The 14,151-nt window shown below is 44.0% G+C and overlaps 1 protein-coding gene across 2 annotated transcripts in view; it reads left to right on the forward strand.

The window, feature by feature from the left end:
- The window catches only part of TTC1 (tetratricopeptide repeat domain 1), a 48,855-nt gene extending 35,135 nt beyond the window's left edge, over positions 1–13,720 (forward strand). For both annotated transcript variants that reach the window (XM_061424235.1, XM_061424234.1), the window contains exons 6-8: positions 3,310–3,458; positions 5,767–5,821; positions 13,103–13,720. In XM_061424235.1, the coding sequence (XP_061280219.1) occupies positions 3,310–3,458; positions 5,767–5,821; positions 13,103–13,236 (338 nt within the window). In that variant the 3' untranslated portion in view covers positions 13,237–13,720. The remainder of the gene's footprint in view (positions 1–3,309; positions 3,459–5,766; positions 5,822–13,102) is intronic.
- Positions 13,721–14,151: the final 431 nt, after the last annotated feature.

Here is a 14,151-nt window from a genome sequence, read left to right on the forward strand (position 1 = left end):
AACTTAACACATTAGGATCCAGCAAACTTATTCTGATCTATTACTGTCTTCAGCTGGAACTAATTCTAAATGTACTGTTTTGTTTGGAAGAAGGTATTTAACCTTAATCTCTGTGAGATGTGTGGGTTTGACGAGTTTAAGTTAGGAACAAGCTGCGATTTTCAGAGTTCTTTTCTTGGTAACCAAATGGAGAGAAAATGGCTTGTAAGCTGATTAGCGGGGAATATACTAGAAAACTACATTTCTAGCTGTCGCTCTCAGTCTAGGAGCCAAGAGAATGAGAGGAAGTGGGGGGAAGTGTTTGTTTTCCAGATTTGTTTTTGGTTTTGGTTAAACCAAAATACATGTGCTTATACTTAGTTGTTATGGCTACATATGGTTTATTGAATCCATGCGCAAAATACATTAACAATAGTACAGTTTATTTGGATTAAGTAGTACAGATTATTTGGATATACAGCACCTTTCATTCCCCTGCCCCCCAAATAAACACATGCCCACTCTGTGTACAAACTTTGGCAAAGGACTTAACTCATTTGGAGCTCTTTGCTATGAAATACTATCTAAGAAACTGTGTGAAAACTGTGGAACAGTATTTAATGCCAGTCACCTTTATGCTTTTAGCCTTAGCAGGTAAATAAAGTTTAATTCTCTATAGGGATTGAGAAAGCAAATCACAAGTTAGAGTGATAAGTTGGTGTTAGAGGTTTCTATAAAGTAGTCATAGGGAATTCCCTAGTGGCACAGTGGTTGGGACTCAGTGCTTTCAGTGCCGGGGCCCGAGTTCAGTCCTTGGTTGGGAAACTAAGATCCTGTCAGCTGTGCTGCCAGTAAGAAGAGCAATCCTGGAAGGATTCCATCTCTTCGGTCAATATTTGCATTGTTAGAAGTTATCCACTAGTTGAGAAGGGGGCAGTATAGGAGTTAAAATGTAAATTAGAGGGTTCAGTTTTTTAAAAGATGGCGTGGTAGAGGTCACTGGAGTATTTTAAGAGAATATGGTATGCTAGACTAAGGGGAGGTTGACAGTGTGTAAAGATGAAATCCTGCAGTTTATGTTCTTTCAGAAAACCTTCTCCTGAACCACTATCCCCTTCCAGCCGCTGCACCATTTCTGTCATCTGCTTCATTGAAAGACTGTCTGCCTGTCCATACCGTGTGGTTTATATCTTCGGCCCTGCCCTGTAGTCTGGAGCCCTGTACCCCACTGCAAACTTGACATCTCCTTGGGACATCTGGTCCCATGGCGTAGCAGATGTGCCCAGAACAGACTCTGGTGCCTCCCAGTCCCCCACACATACATGAATGCATGAAAACAACTTGGTAGTTTTTTTCATACTAGTAAATGGCATTATTATCCATTCACTTGCTGAAACTCTAAAACCTTTGGAGTCATCCCTGAGTTATTCTCTCATTCCACATGGCTTAATTAATTAGCAAGTCCATTGGGCTCTGATTCAGAGACATTCCCTTAATCTGGCCTCTCCTTTCCATGTCCACATTTAGCAGCTTAGTGAGCACCCTCTGTCATCTGGGCTATTGCAGTGACCTCCCAGCTGTCTCACCGCTTCCACCCATACCCTTCACACTGTAGCCAAAGTGAGTTTTTAAAACTGTAAATCAAATTATGTCTTAATCTGCTTGAAACAATTCCAGTGGCTTCTTATCACACTTAAAAGGTCTAGTAAATGAACTATATTCCAATAAAAATTATAATAAATAACTAAAATATACAATCAGCAAGGACTTACTCCCTAGCACAGGAAACTCTACTCAGTACTCTGTATGAACCTAAATGGGCAAAGAATCTGAAAAAGAATAGATGTGTGTGTGTGTGTATATAACTAAATCACTTTGCTCTACACCTGAAACTAACACAACATTGTGAATCAACTGTATTACTCCAATATAAAAACTTTTTAAAAAATACAAAATAGAAAAAGTCCAAGCTCCTTTCCCTGGCCAGCAAGGCCCCCATGACCTGCTTGTTGTGTATCTTCAACCTCATCTCTTCTGCACCTCTGCCTGTCACCAAGATGCCGAAGTTATTCCTGCTTTTAGATCCTTTACTCTTTTTAGTTCTTTTTCCTATACTGTCTCCCTCAGCTTTTCAAATAGCTGGCTTCCCTCAAGTAATCCCTTTTCATATTCTTTCCACTCTTTATAAAGTCACTTATTCCCCTCTTCTTTTGAATTTACATCACCTTGTTTTATTTTTCTCTGTAGCTCTACAGCTATCTGAAATTATTTGTATGCCATCTTCTGTTGCCTCCTGGAATAGGTTAAAGCTTCATGAAGACTTGGACCTGGTCTGTTCTGGTTACACTGTACTCTGGAGGGTCACTACCCTAGGTGCATATATTAGGTATAAACAAACAGTTACTGAAACCATGAATGAATTTAAAAATGAGGATATCATTTGAAAAGAAAAAAGTTTTAGAGCCATGATACTGCTTTTTAACAGAAAAAATAAAAAACACAAAAAATAATACAAGAATGTAGTGTACTTGAACCAAAACATGGGCACCGGATTATTATAAGGCATTTGTTGTTGGATAAAAGAGAGGATATTATACACTAGTGACCTAAGGGTGTTAGAGCAAGAGTTTGAAGGAACAGTGAGGATTTAGCCAAAAATACCACCTCAGTTGTCATTATGTGACCTCCGTAGTTGAGGCCTAGAAAACGAGAGTAAATGATAGTCTGCCACTGTTCTGCCTCAGTTCTTTAACATGCACCTTCAAATTCCCTCTCACTTTTTCACTGTACACTTGAGCTCTGTTGTTCTGGATTGTTCTGAAGTGGGTGAAGGATCTAGGTGGAAACCAGGACTTGGGGTATAGACCAGGGTTGGGTAAACTACAGCCACAAGCCAAATGCAGCCTGCATGCCACCTGCTTTTGTACAGCCTGCAAGCTAAGAATGGTTTTTACGTTTCTAAATCATTGGAAATAAAATCAAGAGAGAAGTAATATGTTAGGACACATGAAAATTATGTGAGATTCAGATTTTCGTACCCATCAATAAAATTTTATTGTAATACAATCACCCTTATTTACTTAGGCATTGTCTGTGCCTGCTTTCATGCTGCAATAGCAGAGTTCAGTAGTCGTAACAGTCTGTCCCACAAAGCCTGAAATCTTTACTACCTGCCCTTTACCGAAAAAGTTTGCTGACCCTAGGTATAACCTTTAACAAATAACTCTTCCTATGGAGCCATGAAGAATGATTATTGAGGAAACTTGATATAACTGAGGGTGTGTAGGCCCTTTTTCCTCATGGTAACAGTTACTTCTTCCCTTTTTACAGCAATTCAGTTAAACCCCAGCTATATCAGGGCAATACTGAGGAGAGCAGAGTTGTATGAGAAGACTGACAAGCTGGATGAAGCCCTGGAAGACTATAAATCCATATTAGAAAAAGACCCATCAGTACATCAAGCAAGAGAAGCTTGCATGGTAAACCTGATTTTTTACAAAAATATTTTCTATTCCTTGTGTTACTAGTCATTGACTCTTAAATAATCTTCTGAGACACAACTACATGCCATTCGTATGCTTTTGAAAAGCTTATTGGAAGGAATATGCAGGAGATAGAGCTTTGAAATGGTGGCTGCAGCGCACTGCACCCTGTACTGTTTAACCTTCATTCTAAAACTGTTGTATAAACCTTTGACCTCTAGGGTTAACAAGAACTTTATTTTGTTGTTGGACTAGGGAAACCTTGTCTGCTTATAGGTGTACAGTTTAGTCGAAAGTGAGCCTTAATATTATAGATAATAAATTTGTGGTTTTCTTTTCCTTACTCAGTCACCAAGTTTCTACTCATTGTCATATGTGCAGAACATTTCCAGTTGAATATATCCTAATCTTTTTATCCTTCTTAAAATGACTCTAGTTCTTGTCCTTGTCACTAAAAATCCTTTTCCTTCTAAATGTCATATTTTTATGTCAGTAAATTAAAACTAAATATTACTTGTTTTCCTCTCTTTAAAAGTAACTGTATATTTGTGCTTTTACCTCTATCATCACTCTTTATCTCCAGTGCATAGGGTATACTCTTAGGGATTTCCTACAAAATTGGATGTGTGTCTCACTGCCCCAAAATAATAGGTGTTCAAATAAGTTCGACTGACACTGGCTTTAACTAAACAGGTTTCTTGATTGCCAGACTTTTCAGAGGGCATTAGAATGGGGAGGTCTGTCCTGAACCCAGTATGTAGCTGAGATGGCAGGAGCCAGAGAGCTACAGGCATCTTTTATTTAGCCAGACTTTTTGGTTTTGTTTTTTTAATTGAGGCTACATACCAACATTTAAAAATGGAAAGAATTTTTAAATGAATAAACTTTTATCCATTTCAAGTGGATAAAATTAAATGGATAAAAATCTAAGTCGGGCTCCTTTTGAAAGTTGGAAAATGTGGACATGCGGGCTCCTCCTTGCACTCGCACATGCTGGCGTGGGGCTGAGTGCTCCGATTACATGGCTGAGCACACCAGTGCTATTGGCTTACACCCGGTCCATTACTTATTTACGTTTCCTGTCAGTTCCCTGAGGGCATCTGAGCCCCTACTCCACAGGATCTCCCATTTAGTTCATGGGACTGTTTTTCCACCAGGCAGACCTGAGAAATGTTGACTCGTCTCCATGCATTAATATCAGTATCCTAGGTAGTTTGGGTTTCCTTTAGCTTTGTTTTTATACCCACTTGAGGTGAGTTCCTTCGGTTACAACAGGTCTTTTATTTACCTAGATATGGAGTAATCGGAGAAAGGTTCATTTGGGTAATTAAAATACATACGCAATTTGAAAGCATTTTTAATCCTTTATCTGACTTTTAACGTATCTCTGAATGGTGTTAGGATTAACTTAAATTGGACATGAGGAAAGGGAATAGAGTACTTAAAATCTTGGCTAAATTCATGGTGGCCTTTATCCTTGTCAAATTAGTGTTAAGACAAAGGGAGCCTTTTATTAAAGCTTGTTGTTATAGGCGTAAAGAATTTATTTTATCTTGAATTATTACAACGGAGTTAATACTGGAATCTCAGAGTGTGTGGGGGCAACTCTAGAGCTAAAAGTGCCCAGAGAAGATCTGTGGCTCTCAGCTGGAGGCGATCTGGTTCTGGGGGACATTTGGCTATGTGGGGGGTCACTTTGCCATGGTGGGGAGCGTCCTGTTGGCATCACTAAAGGCCGGGGGTGCTCTGACCACTGCACTGTGCACAGGGCAGCCCCGACAGCAGACTGCCCCGTCCAGACTATCGGGCCAAGGTTGCAAAACCCTAAACTGGATGATCGTTTCAGAATATCAAATATCGATCTGATGCTTTCTCAACAATTAAGTTACATAAAGAAAGGACTTCAAGTTAAAAAATACAAGTGAGCAAAATCTATTTATAAATATCAGCCATTATCCCACCACCTGAATATACCACTGTAAACATCTGATGTTTATCCTTTCAGATGTTCTGTGTGTGTGTGTGTGTGTGTGTGTATATGTGTATTTTTCACCAAATTTTTATTGAGGCCCTGCTGAGTCCACTCCAGTGATCCAGGAACTGTGTATAGCATTGAACCAAACAAAACTCCTGTCTCTGTAGTGCCCCCACAGAGAAATATTTGGGATTTTTCTGTAGTTGGTAGGATCATATATGTGTGCTTTAACCTGATCTCATTTTCACACAAGGTTTGTAAAAATGTTTCTCAAATTCAAAATAAAGCCAAAAGATTTTCACAACCCTGTTTTGGTGCTTTTTCCCTCAGAGATTACCTAAGCAGATTGAAGAACGCAATGAAAGACTGAAGGAAGAGATGTTAGGTAAGTCTGCCTCCCTTGCCTTCTCTTTACCATAAACAGCTCAGAAGCTGGGGGACGCAGCCATCCGTCCTTTTATTCATTAGAGGAGAACTCAACAGTTGGAAACAGCTTTGAGGCCTTTCTGTGGTTCAGTACCAATATCATGGGGCACCAGCAACTTGGGGCTCGTGAGTTCTTACTCAGTTTTGACTCTAAAGGACCAGTGTAGTTTAGAGTGGATATCAGCTTTTCAAAAACTAAACTTCCATTTTGCTTTTATTTTTTTGGTAAGTTTTCCTGCCTTCAAAATGCAAACATAATTAACTCCCATCCCTGGGGGTGCCACCAATCTCTCTTTCAGATCATCAGTTTCATAAAAACGGTTGAGTTTGTTCACTGAGGAAACAATTTCAGTTTTTAAGTTCATTAGGATGCAATCAGTACAAGCCAGTACCCTGTGAAAACCAAGGGGATTTTTGTTTTGAAAATAACATTCAGAGGCCCTTTAGTATTTGAGAAGACATGAGAGGGTAAGAATTAGTAGTAAATGGGAAGAGGGGAAAAAACTGTGTGGGTGGAGGGTCAGGGGAAATGGTTTCATTTGACCCGTGTTTTAGTTAGTTCTTATATTGGCCAAACCGTGTTTATGGTTGGGATTAGAGGGCTCTTCATTGGAAACAGTCTGCATGACCAAGAGGAGTAAAGGTTCCTGGACAGAGACCTGCCCAGCACAGTCTGCTTAGAACCTGTGTGATAGTTGTCTGTTCATGATCTCCTGTTTATTTTCCTTATGAAGAATCTATATCATGAATTGCAGTCACATGGGCCAAAAGGAAAGATCACTTAAAATAAATTGAGCCTGACTATTTATGGCCTTTAGGAATCAGTGTCAGAGAATGAGACAAATTTCCCAAAAGATCACTGACAGAGAGTTGATTGAGGAGAAACTACTGACCCAGTAAATCCAAGTGTGGGCCCTGCTGGGTGGACTCAGACTCCCAGGAGAGCTGCTTCAGACGTGGGCAGATCTCTGGAGCCTTCCTCAGTTCTTCCAAAATTGGCTGTTTCCCTAATTTACATTTTTAATCAAATTTGACACCATGTTTGAGCCAAAAAGTTATTTTGGAGGTACTTTTTCTTCAGAGAAGGAAGAAGAGTATTCCTCACCTATTCAAAATGATTATTTTAGCAAAAAGGAAAAAGGTGTTTGCATTTAGCTGAGCTGGATTTTGTGCTGAAAGAGAAGACTTGGTGAATGACCGTACTGGTCACTTAGGCACTGATCACTTAGGCACTGATCTCTGGGTCCATTTTTTTTTTTTTTAATCACCATGAAACAATAAATGGATAGATATAAACTGAATCTTACTGCCATTGTCAGTTCCAGATGGAATTAAGTTCCATCTGTCCTTGTCACTCAGGTCTCATAAGCTAATGTTTCTTGTCTTGAGGTTTTGGCAGTTACTTAGGTTGTTCCTTTCATGAAATAACGTAAGTTGCTTGGTAAATAATGCGTCAGTCTGTTGTTACACATCAGTAGTCTGAATGAGCGGACTCGTTTATTTTCTTCATGAATATAATGATAGTGCATAAAATACTGCTTCTTGGTAGCATCTACCATAGGAGAGCCTTAAAGGGAGAAGTCACTCTCAGCATTGTATGAGCTTCCTGATGTGTCCCTCCTCGTTACGCATGAACTAGCTTTGATTCGTGCACTTTAAGATCCTTGGAGGCTGGTCCCTCCAGATGCGCAGAGCCATATCACTTACTCAGAAGTCCCGTGCAGGCTTTTTGCAGTGGACTGCATGACTTTTAGTTTGTTCGGTACTCTTGATTTTCTTTTCCTTTTCTGTCTGTAACTTGACTTCCTTTTTGTTGGAAATGTACCCCCCTCCTTGGGAAAAAAGTTCTAATTGAAACTGTGAGTGGGCAGAACATACTTGCTCCTCTCTTCTTAGCCTGTCGTTTGTAAATGTCATCCTTAGAACAGGAGTGGCCATTGGTCATAGTGCCACAGTCCTTGCCAGAGAGGATGATCGTGCTGACGTTAGATTAGAGGAAAGGGGTCAGTCACTGGAGTGTTTACTTGTTTGCCCTCTTCTCTTCTCTGGGAAGACAGCCTCCCTGTTGTAGCCAGGGAACATAAGGTTTAAAAGGACTGCAGGGTATAGTCACTGGTTTGATGAGGTGGGAAAGATGCCCTGGACAGAGCATCTAGCTTCTGTTCCACCCATTCCAGATGATCTGTCTTCCCACCTCAGCTGAGAGTCTGTCCTGACCTGGAAAACCTAGAGCTGGACATGAAACTTATTGACTCCTTCAAAGGTCAAGAGCCATGGGCGAGGTGTTGCCCCAGTGACCCTGCCTTTCTTTCACTAGCTTCCAGCTGCTCGGCACACACGGGGGCCTTGTTCGTCATCCAGTCCAGCTTTCCACTTGTACCATCCCCTCCTTCCACCTTCTTGGAACATGTTACCAGTCCCCTGAGTCCTGAAGTTACTCAGGTGTTTGCTCCTGGCCACTAGCATCCTAATGAGTGTGCATTTGTGAACTAAATTAAGAACACCACCTTGTATGATCCATGTTAAAAAGTGAGATTTGGAGCTGGAAGTAACTTGTTCGTGTCATTGTAAGGGTTCTTTTGACTATTCCTTCGCATTAAGGGCTTCTGTGCAAGTGATTCAGGGTCCTAGAATCTGGTCATTCCCTCGCCTGTTACTGGCCCTGAAAGCTGCTGCAGCCAGGCTCCTTTCCCACATTTTTCTTCCTGCTGCACTCCCTAGTCCTTAGCTCAGACTGTGCACTTGCCATGTAGTGGGTCTGGCCAGCAGAGAGTCTCAGCCAGCCCGCGTTGCTGTTGCCCCTCAGTAGCGAAGGCCAGTTGGGGGTTTTCAGTGCCCTCCCTGCACTTTGCCTCATTTCCTGGTTGCTATTCCCATAGCTCCTCCTCTCGGGAGAATCACTCCTGCTGCTTTGATAGTTAGCTTGGTAAGGAACTGACTTCCACTTTCACCCAGGAGCTAATATATAAGCATTTGAATTGGGTGTAAATTTTATTTTCTGTTTTCTGTGCTGTCTCTTAATTTGCCTTTTGCTCAGAGGACATTAGGAGTCAGCTGCATGGCTTAGTTTCCTGCCTCAGAAGAGGAAATGCAGTGTCAGGATTCACTTGTGTGCAGTCTGGTTCTCCTAATAGAGGATCTATTCCACGAGGCCTCCACCTCAGTGATCTTGAGAAGGTGAAAACAAACTGTCTTCTTGCCTCTCCTGACAGTAAGCTGACTACTGCCCAGTCACTGTCTCCAAAGAGAAGTGATGTATAACAAGTCAGTTGGTTTATTACAATGCAGTGTTGCTTGCAGACACAGAAATTCAATATTTATCAGAAGTGGATCCAGTGCCAAGCCTTGGTCTCTAGTCCTAAGTGTTCTTGTCTGAGCCCAAGCACTGTTGGACTCTTCTCTTTGCCATGGGATCTGGTCTGAGAGATGAGATCCTTACAGTTAAGGACATGTGGACACGTTCAGGCCGAGTGGTGGTACCAGGTTTGCTACAAGTGGAAAGAAGGGAACCTGATTGATTACTGCCCAGATAAGGGGCGGGTGAAATCTGGCAGCCAGTGGAGAGTGTCGGAGATGGGCCAGATGGCAGATGGTCCTGTCTGGGGTGTGCAGAAGCTGCTTGAGGCTCTGAGAGTCCAGCCTGACTGAGCAGCAGCAGGAAGTCTGAGCATGTGATCGTGTGCACAGCCGAAAGCCTGCTCTCACTGAAGGTGCTTGTCTACCACCATCATAAACGGTAAGGGTGAGTTGTGCAGACACCACAGCTTGGTTCTGCCTTAATGTTGGGCTCTGTCTCCTTATGTCCCCATTGGTCCTACACTGATTTTAGAGCGTTGTCAAATTGAACTGTAGTTGATTTACAAAGTTGCTCAGCAGAAGAAAAAAAAATACCTGCAGTGCAGAAGAGGCAGGTTCCATCCCTGGGTTGGGAAGATTCCCTGGAGAAGGAAATGGCAACTCACTCCCGTGTTCTTGCCTGGAGAATTCCACGGACAGAAGGGCCTGGCAGGCTGTAGTCCATGGGGTCGCAAAGAGTCGGACATGACGTGACAACTAAACAGATCATCAGCATCACTGTGTTAGTTTCAGGTATACAGCACAGTGCTTAGGTATTTTTGCAGGTTATACACCATTTGAAGTTTTTACAAGATAACGGGTATAATTCCCAGTGTATCTTTTTGTTTATCTATCTTATATATAGTAGTTTGTGTCTTTTATTTCCATACCCCTAATTTCAGAGCTTCTTTACCTGACAGCATAGACATCAGCTGTTTGTTCAGTGAATAAATGGCCTCTTTCTTGTAATGTTGCACTAGCTCTCTGTCAGAACCTTTGGGTTTGTTCTTCACTTTGCCGCACAGCATTATTAACACTGAAAACTGTTCTCCAACTATCAGTGGCCTTGGCCGCACCCTCCCACTTCCTTTCAGTCCTGTGGACTTGCCGCCCTCCCTTGCCCCCGTCTCCATCCATTTTCACCGCACTGCCTACTCCCTCTGTCTCAGACCGTTGCAGTTCTGCCTGTCCTTGGTGACTGAAATGCAGATTCACGTACACAGCTCTGCCAGGTCTCCCTCCTTCCTGCCCAAGCTGGAGGGGATCATCTGCTTACTGATTCTCATAGCATTTTACGTCTTGACTCCATGTGAACTGGCTTGTGTGTATGCTTTTCCATCAGACCTAAGCTTATTTTGGTATAAAGACAGTGTCATGTATCTTTGCATCCCCACTGCACATACGTACTTGGTACATGTTGGTTAATTCAAGTCAGGTAACCCCAGGTCTTCTCTTACGTGGAGACTGTTTGATCATGTGTCTTTATTACGTGTCTGGTACCTGCCAGGGATTTTATGTGCGTTATCTATTTAGCAGGCAGACTTTCCATCTTCTGTTCTGCTGTTCTGGTGGTAATAGTCAAGCTATTGTGGAATGTTTGGAGGGCAGAGATACGAGAATAAAAGGAAAAAGTGATGCCACACGTGTTAGGTTGGGACCTTGGAGAAACAGAAGCAAAGATTGGATTAGAAATATGAGGGGTTTATTAGAGGGAACACCTGCGAGGGGAAGTGAGCAGAGACAGGGAACTGGACGTGACTGGGATCCCGTCAGGTCCCTGAGAGGAGTAGGGACCTGGGTCAGAGAAGTCCTGCCTTGCAGGTTAGTCCCAGGGACGCTTCAGCAAAGCCACTGGGGAGCCAACACCGCCTGTCACAAGGGCCCCTGCTCTGTTCTGCAGGGCTCGGTCACTGACTGAACAGCTGTGGGACCTGCGACCTTGGCATGGAGGCGCCCTGCATCCAGAGAAGTGCGTGTTCTGGCTGCCACTCAGTGGAATCAGCCAGGCCAAGGTTCCCAGCTCCTTGCGGTGCAGGCGCTTCAGCCTGATGGGCAAAGCGAGGGCCGGTGCACGGCCCCTGCTCCACTCTGTCCTCAGTGTGAATACTCGTGCTCTGGTTTCACTGCCATCTCCAAGGTACAGGGGCCTCCTCACCACCTTCAGTACCTGCTCCCATCCTTCAGGGCCTCTGCCCTCCTGAAACGCCTGCCTCACACCCCCGCATGGGCCTGGGGGCTCCTCTGCACTCACCCCAATCTGTGTCTGCCTGCTAGACTGTGAGCATCTCAGAAGTTACACCAGAGTAACTCGTATTTTTTTAGATCCCAGTGCCTCCTGTAGTGGACACCAGATAATACACACATTTGCCCTGGAGATTGTTGTTCCAGCCATGGACATGGCCATGCAGTGATCCCTTCCCCCGGGTGATGGCCCCAGGCTTGGCTGACAGTCCAGAGCCTTGGGACAGGCACCTCCTTGCTTCACTCACTCTGTGTCAGAGGAGACAAGGATTGTGCCAGCAGTGACATTTTAGTGGGCTTCTTTAAATGTTTGGTTCCCTCCCTGTCCTCTTTCTTCAGTCCCAAGACAAACTGCCAGAGTTCTGGCTGACTTGCGCTCTCCTGGGGAGGCCCTGTCTTTCCTGGCTTCCTATTCACGCATCTGTCTCCTGCCCTACATGGGGCCTCTCTGTGCTGCCCCCGGCGCGCAGGGACGAGGCCTGTGCGATGACTCTTCCTCCATCAGCAGCACTGAGCACGTGTGTTCTGGGTTTGGGAAGCCTGTCTGGAGAGTGGTCAGTCTGGGTTTCTGTGAATATGGTGAGCTTTTCTGGGGGCTAAATCTCAGACTGAGTCCAGAAGTTCTTTCCAAGAGTTCCCAGGAAAGGCCTTGGCATTTAAAAGCATGCATCTTTAAGTTCTTTATCTGGGATTTATTTCAAAGTGGGAGATCTCAGAGTAACAAAGCTGCCAACAAGGGCAGCAAGGTGAGAAGGAATCTGTACCTCTGATGAGCAGGGGTTTCTTTTTCTTTTATCCTCTTCCTCCTCTCCACTGGAAGCAGACCTGCAAGAAAAATTTAGAACCGTTTAGAAATGATTGAAATGCATATTTACTCATCTTAGCCAAGATTTTCCAAAACACCCTAGTTTCAAATATTCCATCCTGTTGCCCCACAAATCCCAGTCTCCCAAATGTCCTGGAAACTCCTACTTTTGTATAAGCTCCATGTCCCCCTTACATGGAGAATCAACATAAAAATCCATGGTTATGCTGTGTGTGTTCATTTGACTTTATGACGTGAACTCACCTGGTGATTGACAAAGAAAGCCCGAAACTCAGGGAGGGAAACTAGGCTGTTGAGGTTGATGGAGCTGTGCAGGAGAACAAGATCTCCCGTTTCCCCAGAAATGATGAGTTTGGTTTGGAAGCTGAGACTTGACTTGGAAAAGCAGGAGGCTCTTGAGTTTCAACCTCAGGTTCAGTAGAAATCTGCTGAGTGGAATTAGATTCAGCAAGTGGCTCTGCTGTTTCATGGAGAACAGACTTGGAGGCGCCTCAGCCCTCCCCGCCAGGCTTGGCCTTCAGTCCCCGAGGCAGCAGCTCATCACTCAGCCCAGAGAGCCTGTCCCCTGGGGATTCTGGCCAGTGTGGCCAAGAAGCTTTGCTGTCCCAGCGGGGCCCCTTGTGCTCATCTGTGCAAGCAATGGCTCAGGTGGATGGCACTGAAATGACTGCTCTGCTGTTGGTACATTGGGGGCTGAGGGTTTCATAATTTTAAAAGCAGGAGTTTCTTTAACTGCAGAGGAATACTGTGTTTTGTAGTCAGATAGGAAGGCAGTTGGAATCTCTTGCTTCTGCCGACTCCCTGTTTTTACTGGACTCTTTGCTTTTTACGTTGCAGGTAAACTAAAAGATCTTGGGAACTTGGTTCTCCGGCCTTTTGGACTCTCCACAGAGAATTTCCAGATCAAACAGGATTCCTCTACTGGCTCCTACTCCATCAATTTTGTTCAAAATCCAAATAACAACAGATAACAAAGATAACAATAGCTTTTAAAGCTGGCTTGGAAATTGTGTGCTGCTTGGATTAGCAAGGGGAAAGGCCCTGCCAGTGTTTAACTTCTAAAAGCATCTGATCTCAGAGACAGGCTGTCTCGTAGAGCCCAGCGCTCCCTTCTCCCCCTTGTTTTACGATCAGGGTGAAATGCACTTCCTGATACAGTGAGCCTAATTTGATTTCCATTTTACGGTGGTGTCTGTGCTGCTGTTGCCCTGGTTCCAGCTGTCCTTTGTTTTGTCCAGGAGAAAGCCTGCTTATCGAGACTCACCTCCCTGAGCTCCACAAACACAAACCCAGCTGGAGTCTCGTGGGCTGAGCAAACCTGCTGGGCAGAGACCACCCGGCCATGTGTGATGGGGTCCCCGCCTGCTGTCCCCTCGCCCCGATCGCACACACTGCCCTGCGTGGGCTCCAGCATCTCCTGGTTTCCTCTGGTAATAAATGCTTTCTGTGACAGTCTGAGCTGGGTTGTGAATTTTGTCCCCAAAATAACAGCTAGAGCAGAAGGCGTTCTGGCTGTAGGAGGCAGTGTTGATTTCGAGCAGTGTTACTGGAGTCCAGTCCTCCCAGAGCCTTAGCTGCCACCTTGAAGACGATCGGGAGGAGCTGAGCATCCACCATGTACTAAGATTCAGAAACCCCACCTCACAAGCTGTCCCGGGCCTCTCAAGGTTTGTGCAGATGCTTATGAAATCAGTGTTTTTGACCAAGTAACCAGTCTTACTTAAAATGGCTTCATTTAGGAATGCTGGTATGTGAATCCCAGAACAAAACCGTCTTCTCTTAGATTCCATGAACCCAGAAATTTCAAAGGTAGTTTTTTTCTAATCCTCAGTGCTGGTGAAAAGCTTTTGATTGTTATGGTTTAAGTGTTAAAAGCAGTGACATTC

Source organism: Bos javanicus, chromosome 7, assembly GCF_032452875.1.
Source record: "Bos javanicus breed banteng chromosome 7, ARS-OSU_banteng_1.0, whole genome shotgun sequence".
Classification (NCBI taxonomy): domain Eukaryota; kingdom Metazoa; phylum Chordata; class Mammalia; order Artiodactyla; family Bovidae; genus Bos; species Bos javanicus.